The sequence below is a fragment of the Bubalus bubalis genome, chromosome 3, assembly GCF_019923935.1.
Source record: "Bubalus bubalis isolate 160015118507 breed Murrah chromosome 3, NDDB_SH_1, whole genome shotgun sequence".
In the NCBI taxonomy this organism is placed as follows: domain Eukaryota; kingdom Metazoa; phylum Chordata; class Mammalia; order Artiodactyla; family Bovidae; genus Bubalus; species Bubalus bubalis.
In genome coordinates this window covers 173,855,621-173,875,756 of record NC_059159.1, presented here as the reverse complement: position 1 = coordinate 173,875,756, position 20,136 = coordinate 173,855,621, and the positions used below count along the sequence as shown (strand labels likewise).

The 20,136-nt window shown below is 58.1% G+C and overlaps 1 protein-coding gene across 2 annotated transcripts in view; it reads right to left on the bottom strand.

Annotated features, from left to right (window-relative positions):
- Positions 1–1,505: 1,505 nt before the first annotated feature.
- PXDN (peroxidasin) overlaps positions 1,506–20,136 on the bottom strand; it is a 65,188-nt gene continuing 46,557 nt past the window's right edge. For both annotated transcript variants that reach the window (XM_025282376.3, XM_025282378.3), the window contains 9 exons: positions 15,184–15,292; positions 14,450–14,607; positions 11,693–13,196; positions 8,994–9,128; positions 8,526–8,734; positions 6,062–6,182; positions 5,794–5,926; positions 4,005–4,115; positions 1,506–3,352 (listed from right to left, as the gene is read on the bottom strand). In XM_025282376.3, the coding sequence (XP_025138161.3) occupies positions 3,233–3,352; positions 4,005–4,115; positions 5,794–5,926; positions 6,062–6,182; positions 8,526–8,734; positions 8,994–9,128; positions 11,693–13,196; positions 14,450–14,607; positions 15,184–15,292 (2,600 nt within the window). In that variant the 3' untranslated portion in view covers positions 1,506–3,232. The remainder of the gene's footprint in view (positions 3,353–4,004; positions 4,116–5,793; positions 5,927–6,061; positions 6,183–8,525; positions 8,735–8,993; positions 9,129–11,692; positions 13,197–14,449; positions 14,608–15,183; positions 15,293–20,136) is intronic.

Genomic DNA, 20,136 nt, shown 5'->3' with positions numbered 1-20,136 from the left:
GTGAAAAAAAGGGCTTTCCTAGTGGCTCAGATGGTAAAGAATCTGCCTGCAATGCAGGAGATCCAGGTTCGATGCCTGGGTCGGGAACATCTCCTGGAGAAGGGAATGGCAACTGACTCCAGTATTCTGGCTTGGAGACGCCCATGGACAGAGGAGCCTGGCGGGCCACAGTCCATGGGGTTGAAAAGAGTCAAACACGACTGAGTGGCCAACACTCACTTTTTCACTTTTTATAATCATCTCGAAAGCCCTCCATGTGCCTCTTTTCAATCTCTGCCTGTAATCTCATCTCCTTGTTGGTTTTTTATCTCTCTCCTTACTTTCTAAAGCAAGATACAAATGGCTTTTGCTGGTTTTACAGCATCCAACTTCTTTCCGTTAAAATGGCATATGGCGCTCGGCTCCATGTCAACCACTGACCAGGCGGGGGCCTGATCTGTCTCCTGGCGACTGCAGGTGGCGAGCAGCTGAGCTCAGGTGGGCCGGTGAGCTGACCCCCTCCTCCTCCGGCACCATCCTCGGGCTGAGGCAGCTTCCAGGCGAGCAGCGTTGACCCTGAAACCCAGGTGCCCTGCCGCTGGGCTTGCTTAGAACCTGCCCAAAGGCGGTTCTTCCCTCAACCCCAGCTCAGACTGCTGTCCTTCCACAGCCAGGGGCCTCAGTCCCCCCCAGGGCTGGTTGGCACGGCGGGGCGGCTGCACGCAGCCAGCATGGGGCTGGTCTCGGGGAAGCAGGGGGACGTCTGGCCGGCCGGGCTCCAGGTCCACAGCCCAGCCCCCATGTCCCCCTCGGCCACCGTCTCTGTCGGCCTTTGCCCACACGCCCTTCTGCAGCCGCCCCACCCGGGTCTCGGGGCTCCGCTCCTGGCGATCCTGAAACACCCAAGCGCAAGTGCGGGGAGGTGTCTTCACCTCACACAGAAATGTCACATGACATCTGTCACTGGAAGGAAGAGCTGAGTCCTTCTCCCCAACCCCCTCCATGACCCATGAGACCCCCAGGAGACCATCAGTGACGCTGACTCAGCACGGCTGTGAAAGTTCAAAGGGTCTTGTTACAAGCTCTGAAAGGTTTGGCAACTTTAAAAAATTCAATCCTTAATCTTCCCAATCTATATTCTCATGGTATTTCCATGAACAGTCATGATGCTCCTGCAAAGACCCCTCATATGACTTCCAGGTCCGTTCAGGACCCCATCCTGTATCCCGCCTGGGCCCAGGGCACCACGGGCTGCACAGCTGTCCACAGCATTTCCAGCCAGAGCCAGAAACGTCGGGGGGGTGGGGCGGGGGCTGCAGCTTTCTCCTGGGAGCTCACCCCGACCCGCCCGAGACTCTCAACAAGGTGGCCAGCTCGGTCCCCAGGACAGCACCCAGCCGCAGGGAAGAGAGACGAGTCCTCTTTGAATACCCCCGAGTTGCCCTTCCCCTTTCCCGTTTCTCTGCGAAGGGCCCAGCCCCTCGGGGACCCACCTCCCAAACAGCTCATGAAAGGAAGACCCGTGCTCTGTTTGGGAACGTGGCCCATTTATTGGAACCGAAGGCATCGTTACATAGTGCAAATGTCTCTTTGGTGATGGGCTGATTACAGTGAGCAGGACGGCATTTGCTGGCAGCAAACATCTGGTTGGAAGGGCCAGTGGGTACACACACACCGCGTCCTCGCGGGGCTGCTGCCCGGCGCGCACGGCCCACCCCAGCCGCCCCGTGGGCAGGACAAAGCCACCCCAGTCCCCACGTCCTCCGCACGAGGGCGCCTTCAGACTCCACACGCTCCAGACTATGGGATCTCATACCTGAGCAACTTACATAACCATCTACCTCAGACAAAGTGAACCGTTTCCTGTCTGCAGAGATGGGTGCCAAGGTCTGATTATTTACCCAGTCTGCCCTGCTGTGTGAAGAGAAGCCCTGTGCCCGGCAACACTGGAGCTTGTACTGATCCGATCACCAGTGATGCGCGCAGAAGTCCAGCCGACCGTGCGTAGAGCCGCTGCCCGCCCCCCGGCTGGAATGTGAGCCAGCAGGCACTGGGGTCTCCTGCTGTGGGGAGAAGGCGGGCTGCGCTGGGACCAGGCTTTCCAAGTGCCTGGCACCTGCTGGACGCCTCCTGGAGACCTGCCTCCTCTCCCCGCGCCCGTGACAGGCTGCACATGGTACCACCAGCTCCGGACTCGCCCACATGGACCGAGGCGGCCGGGTCCCCAGGGGGTCTCCCTCAGGAAGCGCGGGCGGGCACCGTGTCTGCACCCAGCACAGGGCCCAGCTGGCGCTGGACACTCAGGTCTGAGAACCGAGCAGGAGACCCAGGGACCTGTTTCTCAGAACACAGACCACTTTGCATTTGGAACCAAACAGGAGGTTCTGGTCGAGTAAAAAGACAGAGACCGTGAGGTATGGAAGTTGTTTCTCACTGAATCCTACGAGAACTCGAGCGGAGTGGACGTGCCGTTTCTGCCGTATCTAAAGCTAAAACGTGGGTGAAGTTTCATCCAACGTCACACGCGGCGGGGAAACGAATGAGGTATAGGGACCGGCTGCTTTTCTTGAACACACTCTCACAACCTGAAGTCAGAAAGTCCCTGACACTCGCCTTCCTCCCGTCGAAACAGGGATCGAGAGCGTGGTGGCTCGTCCGTGGACTCTGGTGGGCGAAGCCGGGCGGCAGAGCAGGGCGAGCGTGGCTGTGGGCGATGCTGGTGGGGACAGGGCGCCGTCCCACCTGGTCCACACCCGGCAGCGTGTGTGCCGGTCACAGGGGAGCGCTGCGGCTTCCACGGCAGGGCCCGCGGAGCTGCAGGGGCCGAGGGCGCAGGGGGCTTGCGCTGGCCGCCTGTGCTGCCGCCACACGTCCATGCAGACTGCTGTTTGCCAGGGACGGATTCTCTTTCAAATCCTGCGTCCCTCCTCCGCCGGCTCCGCTCTGCACACTTCTGGAGCTGGGACCGGCGGGACTAACTTTCAGTTGAGAAGAAACGGTGATACTAGGTGAAATCAATTAGGAGCCTAAATGATTGAACTGTGCAATTTAATAGTAGCACCAATTTTTCATTAAAAAAAATTAAATAGAACCCTGAGAAGCCTTAACATGGAGTCAGGACACGTGTCTGCCCCGTGGTCTGCTGGCGAGCGCTCAGGCCGGGGTTCCCCGAGCCGCGGCCCCCGCATCCCAGCCTTGCCGCCTGTGCGGCCTCGCTCCCGGGGGCTGGGACAAGCTCCAGGCTCGCAGACGCTCAGGGCTGCGTCCCCGTGGAGTCTCCCGGGCACACGGGACAGCAGGCCCCGCTGACCCTGGTGGGCGCTGGGCAGTCAGCCGGCTGGCAAGTCTCCACGAAGCAGGTGACCTGCCCGTCCTGGAAGGGAGAGCACGGAGCCGTCAGCCCCGGGAGCCGCCCTGGGTGTGCCTGGCCCACTGGGCTGGCCTCCTTGGGGGGATTCTGGGGTTAAAAGGGCAGCTGACTCCCCTCTACAGCGGACACCTGGCTCCTTCCAGAGGCTCCCTGCTGGCCCCAGCTGTCAGCCTCACCCTGGGGGCCCCGGGGATCACATCCGTACATGCTGACCAGACTGGCTACAGAGGAGCTGGGCAGCAGGGCTGTGTCCAAACCAGACAACAACAAGGACGCCAGACCGCTGCTCTGTCCACCCAGGGTACAAACCCATCCCCAGCTGGCTCCCAACTCCGCCGCAAAGCCCCTCCTAGGCTGGGCCGCTGCCAGGCCCAACCCCGACTCCCCTGCTGCCTGCTTCATCCATTCACTAACAGACAGGGAGCTGCCCCTCCTCGCCTGTGTGGACACTCTTGTGCTGACCAGGCGCAGCAGGGTCCCCATACGGTTCTGGGGAGAGAGCCCGTCAACCTTCACGTATGGTTCTGGGTGGGGGAGAGCCTGTGAACCTTTACGTATGGTTCTGGGCGGGGGAGCCCCAGCTCCCGAGGGAAGAGAGAGGGGACCCCGCAGCTGAGAGCTCGGACCCCCAGGGCCTGCCCGGGCGCACACTCACGCGGCATTCACAAGCGGTGCAGGGATCCCGCGTCCACTCAGCCCCGTCCACGTGTGAGCTGCCGTCTGCGTCCACGCAGTCTGTGCCGAGCCGAGACTCGAGTTTCTTTATCTGCAGCAAAGCAGATGTGCGGGCGCTCGGACACAGTTCAGCGCCCGCTCCCACTCTGCCGCTCGAGATAACATCTCAGGACGGATGAGAGAGACCCCAAAACCGAGAGAGATGACGGGGCTGAGAGAGACCCCAAAGCCCCTTCCTGGAGCTTCAAGTGCGTCCCAAACCTGCATGACAACTGCCTGACGCCCCCACCACCCCTGTGTCTGAGGCCAGAAGTGCCTGGGCCAGAAATGCGGTCCAGTGGTGCATAGAGGAGGAGAGGACCCTCGGACAGGAGCAAAGAGGAGACGGATGCCTGACTGGGCAACAAAAATGTTCTCAATGGCTTCTCAGAGCAGTGCTGGGCCGGGACGGCTCTGGAGCCCGACGGCACACAGCCCTGCTAGGGGCAGTGCTGAGGCTGACGGAGGCTGGGGGCCCTTGGGCCCTGGTCGTGACAGTCCAAGAGCCCTGGCCCGGCTCCCTCGGGGGCACCTGAGAGGGGAGAACCCCCACCCCACTGAGACTGAGATCCAGGACAGGAGCCTGGGCCGGGGGCGGGGCGACCACTGAGACTGAGGCCTGGGACAGGCGCTGGGGGGGGCTCTCGCTGCCCCGCCTGCCTCCTTCCTTCCTCGGGCAGCCTGACCCATCTGAGCAGAGTGGTCTGACCCCCACCTTGCCCTCCACCCCTTCTTGGGGGTCGGGGGTCCAGCCACCTGGACGCAGGTACTAACCCCACGGTGGGTGCAGCCCCCATGGTTGGGCCCTCGGGATGCCCCATGCCATCGGCTCAGGGCCTGCGAGGGTTTGCATCTCCGGCCCCAGGTGCAGGGTCGGGGGGGCTTCCCGCCCAGGCCCCGACCCTGCAGGGTGCTGAGCCGGGCTGGGCCCTCCATGACCCCTCCCTCCCGCCTGTGGCCCACTCAGCTAGCACAAAGGGCCCCCCGGGCAGAGGAGACGCCGCAGGGCAGACACAGAGGCTGCGAGTGGCCAGTATGCCTCTACTAGGGTCTGAACAGAAGACGCCGCGTCTCCCGAGCTGAGGACCGAGGCTCCCAGAGGTGGGAGGGGCCTCCAGCATCCAAAACCCCCCTCAGCATGACCTGAGATCTGCAGACTTCTCAGCCTGACACCTCACTCCCCAATCCCGCTACGTGAACGCACACAGAGACCCCCGTGTTTGCCCCGGGGTGGGGTGGGGCATTGCCCTCTGCAGACCTCGGGGACGGGCCCAGGACCCGCCTGTGGATGTGTAGCTGCCCCCTACCCCGCCATCCAAGGGGATCTGACCTCCGTCAAACCCTGTGCCTCTGGGAGCAGAGGCCCAACTGCCATTCCTGGAGGGGCAGCTCTGGGCAGGACTCAAGGCTTGAACTCTGCGTGGCCCTGACCCTGAGCCACTCGTGGTGTGTGGGCTCCGTGGCCTCTCTGGCCAGCATTCTAGGGGACCCTCTGCCCCTTCTCATGCCAAGGACCCCCAGTCCTATAAGCCCAAGAGCGACTCCGTGAGGCCTGGCTGGAGCCAGGCTGAAAGCAGAGAGAGAAATGTGGCCTTGCTGAGGCTCCAGGGACGAGGATGAAGGGCTGCCGGAACACACTCTCCTCACAGCCGCAGAGGGAGACACGCAGGCCGCAAGGGAGGCTGGGGGGCTGGGGGCCCAGGGTGGGGTGGGGATGGGGAGCCGCCCACCTGCTTCCTGAGGTCCGTGATGGTCTTCTGCATCTCCAGGACAAACTCCCGGAAGTCGGTGGTCCCTGCCCCCTGCAGCTGCTCCAAGGAGGGGTCTGTGGCGTTACTGGGAGGTGCCCGGGGCTTCCCGGCTCTGCTCAGAGAGGCAAGGGGCACTCAGGGATGGAGCCGCTGGCGTGGGCTCCCGGGCTGCAGCACGAGGTGCGTGGATGGGCAGACGCGTGGGGCACGCCGCACGCTCGAGGGCCAGCCGGGGGCTCGGTCATACCTTGGCACCTTCCCGGGCCCCGTCTCCCTGGATGGCTCATCCTCCTGGTAGCTGAACTCAAGAGACCGCCTGCCTCGGAAATGGTAGGAGAAGGCATTAAACTGGCCACGGGTTCTGCAGTCTGTGGGCAAAATGTACACGTCAGGGTTGGCGACTCTCATGAAGGACATGAAGGACGTTTGGGCGAGAACCTTCCCTCCCGAAGGACACAAGAGGCGCTCACATCGCAGGGGGCGGAGGCGCCCTGCACTCAGCTCCCGGCTACCCCGGGCGAGGGGCCTGGAGCCCATGGCCCCCCCATGCTCCCCCCGGCACAGCCCAGCCCCCAAGTGGGGCACACACCTGCCGTCCTGCCCGACCCAGGAGACTTTATTTCAGTAATTTCTACGATTCTTTCAAAACGGCACACGGGAATGGATTCCTCTCTATGACTCATCAGCCCACAGAGAAGCTGAAATTCATCACTTTGATCCAAAGAAAAAGATGTTCCCAGATGGAGCTCCTTGGGTTTCCCACACGTGCTACTTCCATACTTGGATCAAACAAAAACATGACCGAGACGCAGCTCAAGGCTGTGTCAAGCGGCCCTTTCATACTCAGGGAAGTGAAACGTTAACAGCAATCGACATTTGGTCCTGTCAAACTGAGCTCTCTTTTTCCTGCCACTTTTTAGGTACGACTCTTGGACTAAAAGAAAAACAGATAAAGCTCATAAAGCAACTCTTTTAAGTTGTGTCATATCAGGACTGTGCCTTGGACAGCTAAGAGGAGAGGAATCCAGAAGAAAGGAGGTCAGAGCTACACCAAGCACCTACATCTCTGCCGTCCAGCTGAAGAGGCTTGGGGACGGACAGAGGACAAGTCTGGATCAGGGTTCAGGCTCTTGGAGGACTTGGGTTTGGGGCAAAACCCAGCAAACCTGAATTCGTCCCTTCCTCGACAACTACAGGGATTCTGGTAAAGCTATCAGAAAATGGAGTTTCTCTATCTAAAAAGAACTAGCTTTTCCCTATGATTTTCAAATAAAACTGCTTTCTGTGAACACAAAAGATGAAATTCTTTGCCATATATGTGGAAAACTGTTGCAACCTTCATGAACCAGTCAAAGTATTTTTTTTTTAAGAAAGAAAAACAAGATCCCAAGTTCCCAAGAGCTATAAAAATAAGAATTAAATACTTTGCAAACTTGGGAATATACAGAGCAAAACTTTAAATTTTAAGTGAATTCTACAACATTGTAAATCACATTCGTCATATACATATATATTTAGCATATTATACATTATACGTACATCATATATGTGCAGAGAGAGGTTACAAACACTCACATCACACCCACACACAGAATGTGTATCAACCCAGACTTCAATACTTACTAATGAAAAGAACAGCTAATTAAGACCAATTACTAATGGGAACGACCTAGGCTGGACTTCTTCAGGAAGAAGACATGGGAGAGAAAACTGGATTCTGCACTTGTGTCCACCAGCACGGCGGGCCAAGGGCTGGGGCTCGGGGCCACCTCGTCCACGGCTGTGTGACCCGTGGGGTCACCCGGGCTTGCGGCCCCATGATCTCACCACTGGAACGGGCCCTCGGTGTCTCCCTGCTGCAGCGTTCCCTGGGTCTCTGATCACAGTCTGAATAAAGCCAAAGCTACGTTCAAACGAGAACCGCGACCCAGAATGCGGAGCAGGAGCCTCGCGGGGGTACACTGGCCTCTGTGCAGCCTGGATGGCACATCCAGAAACAGGCTTCCCGGGCTCCCAGAGGCCTGCGGGCACCTGCCATCGCCCCTCGCTTCCTCAGGAGTGTTCACAGCATGCCTCTCTGCTTGCAGAAGTTATTCTCGGCATTTAGAACACACAGCACACATTTAAAAAGATCGACTTTATCTCCGACACACTTTTCACGTTTCTTATTCATCTTTTACCTGCAGGTTCAGATTTATTGTTTAGTCGTTAAGTTGTGTCCACCTCTTTTGCAACCCCATGGACGGTAGGCACCAGACCAGGCTCCTCTGTCCGTGGGACTCTCCAGGCAAGAATACTGGAGTGGGTAGCCTATCCCTTCTCTAGGGGATCTTCCCAACCCAGGGATCCAACCGGACTCTCCTGCATTGCAGGCAGATTACCACTGAGCCACCAGGGAAGCCCACAGGTACAAACAGGCAGGCTATCCAATGCAGACGCGTGGGAGGTTTTCAAGAAACACTGGGCACTTCCTGCATGAACGTGTTCTCTGTTTCTTTCACTGAGTATCTTAGCTCTCATACTAACTCCTTCTCTTGGCTTTACAGACTCGTCACAGTTGCTCACCACGTCCAGGTTCCACAGCGCTGCCCAGTGGGGACGCTCAGGGTCGACCGCCCCCCAGGGCCCCGTCTCCGCCTGCTTCCCCTGCCGTGCTGACCCCAGCCCGCGCTCCGCCCGGCTGTCAGCGGAGGCTGGGAGCCCGAGCCCACCTTCACAGCAGTCCTGCCACACTCGGAGGTCCACGCGGGGGATCTCGTCGCAGCTGCTGTAGCCGTGCGGGAACTCGGCCACACGGAACACGTCCCTCTGCACACGCGTGATGTTGTCCGCATTGTCGCACACGATGCGGGCCAGCGAGCTCTGCTTGATCTGGGTGAGCTGGGCAGGAGTGAAGACCCCCGGGTTCTCGTACCACAGCCTGCGTCCCCGGAGTGAGAGCGAGGTCAGAGAGAGCCTGGTGAGGCCGCAGCCCCAGGAGCTGGTTAAGACCGTCCTCACGCTCAGCTCCGCTCATGACACAGACCTGAGAGTCACGTGCTTAGGTGACAGAGCTCTGAGCAACCCGAGAAGAGATGAGAAGTCCGCACTAAGACCAGCAGCAGTCACTGCCGAACCAGCACCGGCCACTCTCCGGGAACACCCCTGCCCGGGGCGCCCGCTGAGCTCCCGGGGCTTACCTGTCCCCGTCCCGAAGGCGCCTGAACTGCGTGCTGAGCAGACACATCAAGGTGGGCCCCAGGCGGCTGCCGGGCACCAGGTCCTCCACCATGAGGGCCGGGAACAAGTCGATGTTGAGCGGGGAGCCGTACAGCCTGCGAGAAGGAGCGGAGCCTCAGACTCAGCGCGGGGGCCCGGGGAGCGCCAGGCGCACGTCACACCCGACCCTCTGTGACCCCGTGGACTGCGGCCCCCCAGGCTCCTCTGTGCCTGGGATTCTCCAGGCAAGGATACTGGAGTGGGTTGCCATTTCCTCCTCCAGAGGATCTTCCCGACCCAGGGATCGAACCTGGGACTGACTCCCTCATGGCAGAGAGATTCGTTACCATCTGAGCCACCAGGGAAGCCCAAGACAAGTGTTGTCAAAAGTGGGATTCGAGCCCATGCCTCCAGGGAAGGCTGCGACCTGAACCAGCGCCCTGGACTGCTCAGCCATCCTGACATGGTGCAGAGCACGGCAGGAATGGAAAAAGCCTCGTGCTGCCCTCCATCACCGTCTGACGTGACTCAGACCTTCACTTAACAATGACAATCCAGCTCCTTCTTTAAAGCATCTATCAGCCGTATTTTAAAGAAACATTCCTGCTTCCTGTTTATACACACATGATAAAACACACACAGAGATGTTTATTATACAAAGTTTAGAGAAGCCCAGAAAACACAAGGAAGGAAATTAAAACCAAATCCTCCTGACCGCTCAGAGACAACCTGAGGTCTTAGCGTAAACCTTCCACAGCCCCCGTCGCAGAAGCACATGAAGACAAAGCTACGAACAGCTGGAGGCACATGCTCCGAAGACGCGGGCGTGTCCCAACACTGAACACGTGTTTCCTGTGAGGAACCCACTCACCAAAGGACACAAAAGACTAAGTCAGCAAGGCTTAAACGTTCAAGGACAAGCTCTTTCGTCAAACTCTTCCAAGTCCTACGCGTCATGTAATCGAGACGCCTCTTCTACCCCCTCGGACCCGGGATGCTGACCTTGGGCAAGGGCGGGCAGGGCCATCTGCAGAGCTGCTCATCTCGGGAGCGGGGTCAGCGTGAGGCCGCCCTCAGCGCCCGCAAGTTCACGCTGACCTTCGGTTCAGGTGGAAATCGTCAGGAGGAGCCTGGCGAGTTTGGTTCTCTGCCTGAGGGGGCTTTCCCCAGAGGAGACACCCCGTTCCCAGGTGGGGCTCCCCCTCTGTCTGCCCCAACCTGAACAACTGGCCTGCACGGGAGGCCCCCACGCTGGGGGCGCAGATCCAGACGGAGAGAGGGCACCTGGACGATCACAGCCCCCAGGCAAGGTCACTCCTCCACTCACACCAGGCTGCTGGGAATGGATCTGGTCAGACACCACCAACACAGCGGGGACCACTCGCTCCTGCACCTCCGTCCTGAGGCCTCCCTTCCCTGGCGGGCTCATGGGCCGAGGCTGGGACCCGCTGTCTTGCGTCACTTCTCCTCTGGGACACCCCTTTCACCCCCACTCTTAGCCAGGCCTGATGCAGGGGAGGGGAGAAGTGCGACCCGCATGTGGGGGGCATGCACTTGGCCCAGGTCAGCTCCCAACAGGGCTGGGCTGGAGAGCAGGTCCTTCGCACGGTGCTGATGTAAGTCGGGCAAGGGACAGACCCTGGGGAAGTGACCTTATCCCTCTGGACGAGAACAACAGGGATATTCAAGCGTGAAAGACACAGACCATCCACACCCCCGAGCTAAGCAGCCCTGGGACGCAAGGTCTTGGACAGGAGGGTGATTGTCTACGAACCCGGCCACCTGACACTGATTTAAACCAAGACTGGAGCATGTTAAACTGAGTAGACGACGGTGCTCACTTACTCACAACCTGCAGTGAATCACGAGTAAGGCGCCACTTTCCCCAGAAGGCAGGGGCCCGGCACCAGGGGAGCACAGCTGAGCCTCAGGGTTAAGCCTGTAACTTAGGAGCCAGCGGCCCACCTTCTACGGAACAGGAGAGTCCGGAGCACACCCAGAGTGAGCCTTTGCAAGAAAGCATCGTTTTCCTTTTTAAAAGACTCTTTCAAACGTGAGAGAACCTACTGCACACGCACAGGGACCAGCTGACCGGCGGCTGCGAGGGTCCCCGTGAGTGGTCACCCCCACTAAAGACCAGCTCAGAAACACCGGAATAAACGACGTGAAACACAGGACTGGAGGAGCCAGAGTAGACTGGACACAAGGAGAGAGGCTGGTGGGTCTTGAGAGCTCGGTCAATCCACAGTCTGGATGCACAGGGCCCGGGGAGCAGGCTGGCGTGGGGGGAAGTCCCTCTCAGCAGGCCTGATGAGCCCAAGCTTGGCCGCTGCTTTGCCCCCGGGAGGACGGGCTGCCCAGGGCTTCCCGGGGCCCCTGCCCCATGCGGCAGGTCTCCTCACCCCTGTCCCCCCAGCCCAGGGACATCTTTCCTGGGAAGGGTTGAAGCTGCCGCCTGCGGGGCAGGGACTGGGGGACGTGGACAAACCTCAGGGCTCAGGACTCACCGTCCTGCCGGCACTGGGGCCGCTGCTTGGGCGCCGGGGCCACAGCAGGCGCACTCAGCGGCCTCCCGTCTCTCAACTCCACACTCCACCCCACCCTCCCGGGCTCGGCCGGCACAGGCGGAACCTCGGCTCCCGAGAGCTCGCCCCCCGCCCCACACGGCCCCCACACCCACCGCTGCAGCTTCTCCCGGATCTCGGGGCTCTTGATCTCATTCTTCAGGTCCTCGAAGGTGTGGGCGGCCGACAGGTTGCAGTAGATGCGGTACTCGTGGTAGGGCGGGATGCCGTGGTCGCGGCCGCGCTGGATGTTGATGGCGGCCAGGTCCAGCGCCACCGTGTGCGCCATGGAGAACAGCCGCTCGGTGAGCTCCGTGTTGAGCAGCTGGGATGGCACGCGCATCTTGCCGGGCACGCCAAACAGGCCACGGAGCAGCGGGTCGATGCCGCCCTCGTTGACGATGCGGAAGGGGGAGAAGAAGGCCTTGTGCAGCGGCACGTGGCCCAGCGCCAGCGGCCGGAAGTCCTCATCCAGCCGCTGCAGCACAGGGTTGACGAGTGTGTGGCCGAAGCGGAAGGCAGCCGTGGCGAAGGCGTTGACGATGCCGGCGTTGACGCCCGGGTCGTAGCCGCGGTACTCGCCCAGCATCTTCATGCCCGCTTCGCCCAGCACCTTGGGCAGCCAGTGCTGGAAGGTGATGTGCTGCATCTGGGCGCCCACCAGCTTGCGGGCTTCGTGGTAGACTGTGTCGCCGTCCCAGTGCGGGTTCAGCGCCAGCAGCTCAGTGGCCACGCGGTTGTGCTCGCGGAACCAGAGCGTGTGCATGCTGGTGAGGCCCAGCTGCTCGTTGGCGCGGTGGTCGCCAGCCAGGAAGCAGGGGATGGGGCTCTCGTTCTCGTCCCGCATGCACTCGGTCGGCGGCCCGGCAGCGAAGGGCAGCAGCGGCTTGCCTGAGCGCTGCACGATGCCCTGGCGCAGCAGTCCGCGCTGGCTGGCCAGGTCGCGGACCGCGCGGGCCTCGTGCTCAGAGCTGCCGTACACGTTGGAGGCGTCGACGTAGGACGTGAGCTGGTTGATCTGCTCTCGGGGGTACACGGAGTTCATGAGCAGCGACGTCATGCCGCTGCCGCACACAGGGCTGGAGCGCACGAAGAACATGCAGCGCGCCCCGCTGCGCGCCCGCGGGTCGTCGGGCGGCAGGGCCACCGAGAAGCAGGGTGGGTCGTTGCTGCAGGCCGAGCTGCAGTGCTGCCCGTCGGAGAAGCGGGCCTCGCTCAGGGCCACCACCGTGGAGTCCAGGTCGTGGTCCAGGAACTGGCCCCACTGCATGAGCATGTGCGTGAACTCCTCGTCCGGGGTGATGGCCTCCGAGCCGATGAGGGCTGTGGACACCAGGCGGGGCATGGGCAGCGGGTGCCCGTGGTAGCGCCGGCCCGGGTCGATGCCGCGCGGCGTGTTGAAGCCGTTCTCGTACACGGCCTTGAGCAGGCGCTCGAAGGCGGTGAGCGAGGCACCCCACATGGGGTACTGCAGGTTGTTGCAGGTGCCGTCGTGCGTGCGGTACTTCTGGTGGAAGCACATGTCCGAGCAGTTGTTCACGCGCCGGTGGGCCGTGCAGCCCGACAGGTTGGCGATCAGGCTCAGGTACTGCGGGGACACGAGGTCGTTGTAGTGGTAACCTGGCCGGGGGGGGGGGGAGACGCGGCTCAGCGACCCACGGCTGGGCCTGCTGGACCCAACGCGTGCAGGGACCCGGGAGGGGAAAGGCAGGGAGGTGGGCAGGTTCCAGCAGGAGTGGACCTGACGCACCAGTGCCTGCTCCCGCCGCAGGCCCTCCCGGGCCAGACGCCCAGGGCTCCACGCTCATCCACGCTCTGGCTGGACACATCCAGAGCATCTCAGAGCCCAGCAGGATCGACGAGACCTGGACTTACAGGAAACGGGAGCCAGAGCCCCTCTGCAGGGACAGGGTCCCAAACACCCACACAAAGGGCAATGAAGACCCAGGGGTGAGTCTGTCCTGGCTGAGGGGGAGGCGATCGGACACTCGGGGAGGTGGGAAGACCCACGGGCGAGTCTGTCCTGGCCAGGGGAGAGGCGATCAGACACTCGGGGAGGTGGGAAGACCCACGGGTGAGTCTGTCCTGGCTGGGGAGAGGCAATTGGACACTCGAGGAGGTGGGAAGACCCAGGGGTGAGTCTGTCCTGGCCAGGGGAGAGGCGATCGGACACTCGAGGAGGTGGGAAGACCCAGGGGTGAGTCTGTCCTGGCCGGTGGAGGCGATCGGACACTCGGGAGGTGGGCTGTGCCAGAGCTTTGAAGGGACAGGACGCCGGGCTCCCAGTGCCAGCTGGCATCCAGTATCAGACAGGACGCTGGGCTCCCAGCGCCAGCTGGCATCCAGCGTCAGGCTCAGACCCGAAACTCTGGCAGCTCCTGCCTCCCAGAGAGAAAGCAAGGGTGGCCCCCTGCTCAGTCACAGCCGCCCCGAGGAAGCCCAGTCCTGAGCCCAAGAGCCAGCCTGGGAAGCGCTGCCTCCCACACGCTGCCTGGGTGCTCACCCCCTTGGGTCCCACAGAGCTTCATGGTCGGGGGGACCCATGCCAAGGGCAGGGAGAGGGTGGTGTCCACACAGCACCTGCTGGGGCTCCCCCAGCGCCCTTCCTAGCACCCCTGACCTGGACCCAGGGCCTCGCAGAGCTCCCCCCTCTGCCCACAGGACCTGAGGATCAGGCCCCAGGGCCGGGCCAGCACAGCCCCTGAGCTGAGCACACTTCTTGTCCCCACCCGCTCTCCCACCAGGTCTGTGAGAACCACCCCACTGTCCCCGCTCAGGCTAAGTGCGGTGACGATGCTCGCCACAGACACGGTGCCAGGCGGGCTGGGCCCGCCCCGGGAAGGGGCTGTGAGGGCGGCGCTGCGGGTACTGACTGGTTCCGTTGAGGTCCACCATCAGGCCGTGCCGCACGTGCTCCTGGATCAGCTGCAGCGTCCGCTCAAAAATCTCCCCGGCCCGGGCCTGCTCCACTGTGTAGGGGTCCCGCGGGTACCGGAACAGGGCCAGCAGGTCGTTCGGGGAGCGAGGGCGGCTGGCGGACGTGTGGGGCGAGGAGGCAAGAGTGGAACAGATGACCAAGAACAAGTCACTCAAGAATCACTGCGGTTAACTGTTTCTACAGCTACATTTCCATGGACACGAAGCACCGTACCTTACTCATCCCATGGAAGGCAACAAAGCAAAGGAACAAAGTCAAAAGACGCTAAAAATAAGTGATTCATTACGTCAATAGAAAAAAAAACACAGATAGTCTATTTTAATTCAAACGCAGCAAAAACACTTGGGGGTTGCCAAGATGAGCAAACGCATGAATGGCTTAAGAAATACTTTGTTTTTGCCAACTCACTGAGTAACAAGCCCAAGGAATGAGTCAAAAGTTTTCTGAAATGTTCTATTTGTGAATCACAGGTCAGCTTCTGCTTGGAAAGGACACACCTTTCTGTTATCTTAGCCCCCAGAAAAGCTAACACAACGCTGTTCACGATTTGCAGATTAGAACACTGCTTTATGCACAGGAATCAGGTGAGAGCTTGGTGCGGGAGAAGCACACGCCCTCCGTAAACCCAGCCCGCGAGCAGGTCACAGCTGCGACTGCTTCTGCACGTACCTGTCAAACAAGTGTGTCCGCGTGGAGTTGATGGCTCTGTCCACTGTTGCGATGGCTTCGACGATGGACGTGGCCACAAAGGGGTCCCCGTTCCGACTGACATCGGGAACTAGGAGGCAGGAGGTCGTGGGTTACCAGCACAGACACACATGGGTCACAGAACGAAGACCAGACACCACGGCGCAGACTCCGCTCCAGTGCTGTTTCTATTTTTCCCTCCAACCCTTCAGTGTCTTTATCACAAATTCTACTAGAAGCTGTCTTCAAAATGCATGAAAGATGCAGACGCTTTAAAATCACAGGATTCCCCACAAAGGGTCAAAGAAGCTGTAACTGAAAACTCCGAAGTTCTTCTAGCAAAGTATCAGCTGACGGGGGGGCCGACTCAGGTCCACTGAGCGGCCGCCCTGCCCGGCTGGGCTTTAACCGCCAGTGGATGCTGTGACGCCTCCTGCCGAGGGACAGACAGCCCTCCCGCTGCTGGACCTCAGCCCACTCGCCTCCCAAGGCTCTGCTGCCCCCCGTCCTAACCCTCACGGAGGATCAGACATCCCACAGCCAGCCTGTGTGCAAGTGCACTGTGCTCACACACACACACGCGCACGCACACACACATGCACACACACACGCGCACACACGCATACACACACTGCTGCCCCCCATTCTAACCCTCACGGAGGATCAGACATCCCACAGCCAGCCTGTGTGCATGCGCACTGTGCTCACACACACACACGCGCGCGCACGCACACACACATACGCACACACACACGCACACACACGCATACACACACTGCTGCCCCCCCATTCTAACCCTCACGGAGGATCAGACGTCCCACAGCCAGCCTGTGTGCAAGTGCACTGTGCTCACACACACACATGCACACACACATATGCACACACACGCACATGCACACACACGCACACACACACTGCTGCCCCCCATCCTAACCCTCACGGAGGATCAGACGTCCCACAGCCAGCCTGTGTGCATGCGCACTGTGCTCACACACACACACACACACACACACACACACACACACACGTACACACACACACGCACACACACGCTGCTGAACCTGCCACCTCTGAAGTTACGGCTTCCTTTCCACTGTCCTCTCTTCATTCCTTTTCAACTTACTAGCATTTAGAGTTTGCTAAACAAAACAGCTTTGTTCCAACCAAGCTTTTATCTTTAAAAATGCCTCAGGACAGGTCACCAAGAACGTGCTCTTTAACAAACTCAACGGTAACTTTTTTCCTTCAAAATACGCAAACCTTCTAGAAAACTCGACGTGGTGGAAAACGCCCTTGGTGAGATGCTGCGTTCACGCGGTTCTGGGCACAGCCCCTCTTCCGGGCGCACCCCCTGCTCCGGGCACAGCCCCTGCTCCAGGCGTACCCCTTCCTCCAGCGTACCCCCGCTCCGGGCGCAGCCCCTGCTCCGGGCGCACCCCATCCTTCGGGCACAGCCCCTGCTCCAGGCGCAGCCCCTGCTCTGGGCGCAGCCCCTCCTCCAGGCACACCCCATCCTCCGGGCGCAGCCCCTCCTCCGGGTGCACCCCCTCCTCCGGGCGCACCCGCCCCTCCGGGCACTGATCTCAAATGCAGCCTGACTGCATTTGTCTTGCAGCTGATTAACAATGTGTGGTAGTTTCAGGTGGACAAAAAGGGCTTCAGTCACACGCATGTATCCATCCTCCTCCAAACTCCCCGCCCATCCAGGCTGCCACTTAACATTGAGCAGATGCCTGAAACACAGCGTTCTCAACACAGTATTTTTTCATATTCTCAGAATTGGGATAGAAGTTTCAAGTCTCATTCAAATATTTTTAAATCACTAATCACTTTTAGCAGTAATACTAGATGCCAAAGTACATGGAGCTATATCAAAGTTTTGAGTGAACATAAATTAGAAATCTACATTCTAGTCATACGAAGTCAAATGAGTCGAATCAAAATGTCATAATTTTTTCAGCTAGGCAAAAACTCATGAATTTTCTAAAACAAATACTATATTAACATAATATATATATACACAAAAGCTTTTCTGGTATGCTTCATAAAGGCTTGAGAGAGAATGACAGCAAAAAAAAAAAAAAAAAAAGATGGAAAAATTGAAGAAATGTAATCTAAGTGAAATGGGAGCGCTGACTGTGAAACAGGAAAAAGGAAACAAACTGGAGAGAGCAAGGCCAGGCCAGCTGCCCATCAGTCACAGCGCGCCCGGAGAAGGACAGCGACACCTGGGCCTTTGGAGTTTTCAAACAATCCAAGATAATTCTGTTATACATCTGGATTTTAAAAAGTGATTATTCTTGGGCTTCCCTTGTGACTCAGCTGGTAAACAATCCACCTGCAATGCGGGAGACCTGGGTTCAATCCCTGGGTTGGGAAGATCCCCTGGAGAAGGGAAAGGCTACCCACTCCAGGATTCTGGCCTGGAGAATTCCGTGGGGATTCTAAGTCTATGGGGTCGCAAAGAGTCGGACATGACTGAGCAACTTTCACTTTCAGAAGTTTTTCTATTAAATGGTAGTTTCAATGATATAGAATTCTATTATTTTCTGTTGAACAGTTGTGATATAATTATTGTAATCAGCAAAAATGTAATAGTAACGGATGTTTATCAGTTTTTACAATCAATACCCAGACAAAACACAAAACATAATTACACTTGCAAGCCCTAAAGGAAACATGATCACCCTAACAATATAGAATCTGCACACAGTTTAGGGCTAAGCAAGTGACGCGGAAGTGCATCTGTGCACACATCCTCAGCCACCCAGCCGGTCTGGTGCCTTTAATCCACTTACGGTTAAGGCAATTATGGGTACGTATGATAATTACATGACATTACCATATTCTTAATTGTTATGGGTTTATTTTGTGTGGGTCTTTTTCCTTCTCTTGTGTTTCCTGCCTCCAGAAATCCCTTTAGCATTTGTTCTCCAGCTGGTTTGGTACAGATGTATTCTCTTAACTTTCGCTTGTCTGGAAAGCTTTTGATTTCTCCATCAAATCTGACTGAGTCTTTCTGGGTAGAGTGTTCTTGGTTGCTGGTTCTTCTCCTTCATCACTTTAAATGTATCATGCCATTCCCTCTGGCTTGTAGTTTCTGCTGAGCAGTCTGCTGAGCCTGACGGGAGCTCCCCTGTATGTTACCTGTCACTTTTCCCTTGTTGCTTTTCACGGTTTATCTTTGTCTTTGGTTTTTGTCAGTGTGACTGCTGTGTGTCTTGGTGTGCTCCTCCTTGGGTTTATCCCGCCCGGGACTCCGTGCTTCCTGGACTTGGTTGACTATTTCGTTTCCCACGATAGGGAACTTTTCAGCTATTTCTTCAAATACTTCCTTGGGTCCTCTCTCTCTCTCTCCTCCTGGGATCCACATAATGCAAGTGCCGGCGCGCTGATGTCCGGGAGGTCTCAGGCTGTCTTCATTCCTTTTCATTCTCTTTTCTGTAGTCTGCTCTGTGGCTGTGATTTCCACCATTCCGTCTTCCAGGTGACTCATCTGTTCTTCTGCCTCAGTTAATCTGCTACTGATTGCTTCCAGCGCACTGTTCATCTCTGTTTGGTCTTTAATTCCTCTAGGTCTTTGGGAAACATTTCCTGCACCTTTTCCATTATGTTTCTGAGATCCTGGATCATCTTCACTATCAGTATTCTAAATTTTTTTTCTGGAAGGTTGCCTATGTCCAATTCATCTGGTTGCTTTTCTGGGGTTTTATCTTATCCCTTCATCTGGGACGAAACCTTTTCATCATGGTTAAGTCTCTGTGATGTGGTTTTGGGCCTAGCTGCTGCGGGACTGTGGTCCTTCTTGCTTCTTCTGTCTGCCCTCTGGTGGATGAGGCCACGAGGCATGTATAAGCTTCCTGATGGGAGGGACTGGGTGGTGGGAAAAACTCGGCCTTGCTCAGTAAAAATTTAACCCAGTTACCCATTGATCCCACCTTGTGAGTCGTGCGGCCTGGGGTCTACAGGCTCTGTGGTAGGGTTAGTGGTCACCTCCACGGGGACTTAGGCCAAGGGGCCCCTTCCAGGACTCTTGCTGACAGGACCCCTGTCCCTGTGAGGAGCACTGCTGGCCCGCGCCTCCACAGGAGACGCTCCCACACGGGTTGGCAGGCCTGGCTCTGTCTCTTGTGGGGTCACTGCTCCTTTCGCCCGGATCCTGGCACATACGAGATTCTGCGTGTGCCCTCCAGGGCTAGACGCTGCTTCCCCCAGTCCTGTGGGAGTCCTGTAAGCAAACCCCGCTGGCCTTCAGGGTCAGGTTCCCGGGGGACGCCCAGTCCCTTTGTCAGACCCCCAGGCTGGGAAGCCTGACCTGAGGCTCAGGCTCTTCCCCAGAGCTGGAGAGCGTCTCTGGTATCATTGTTCTCCTGTCGCGGGTCGCCCACCCTGGGGGCATGAGATTTGATTTCCTCTGCTTGCCTGCCTCCCACCACTTCGCTGTGGCTTCTCCGTCTTTGGACACGGAGTATCTTTTTCTGGTGGGTTCCAGTGTTCTCCTGTCAATGGCTGTTCAACCCCTAGCTGTGATTTTGGTGTCCTCACGGGAGATGAGTCCACATCCTTCTACTCTGCCATCCTGAACCAGAAGCCCCCTGCATTAGGTAACTTTTAGAGCCTAATATTTTTATAGGTTTTATGCCCCTAATGCCACAAGTCAGACAAACGGACAGGACAATCTTACATAATTTTATCACCTAACATTTCGTTATTACCAATGACTTAAGTTGAATTTGTTTTTAAATCAGGAAATTCACTGATTTAATTTATAGTCACTCCAGTCTAATATAATGGAAAATAAGGTCATTTAACATTAAAAAAAAAAAGAAAAAAGAAAGAGACGTGCAGATGTGCCTCTACCGCTGTCTGTAGGTGCCCACGGGCTCAAGGGCCCACCAGGGCATCCATATAGACAACGGTGTTTCTTCCATTTTT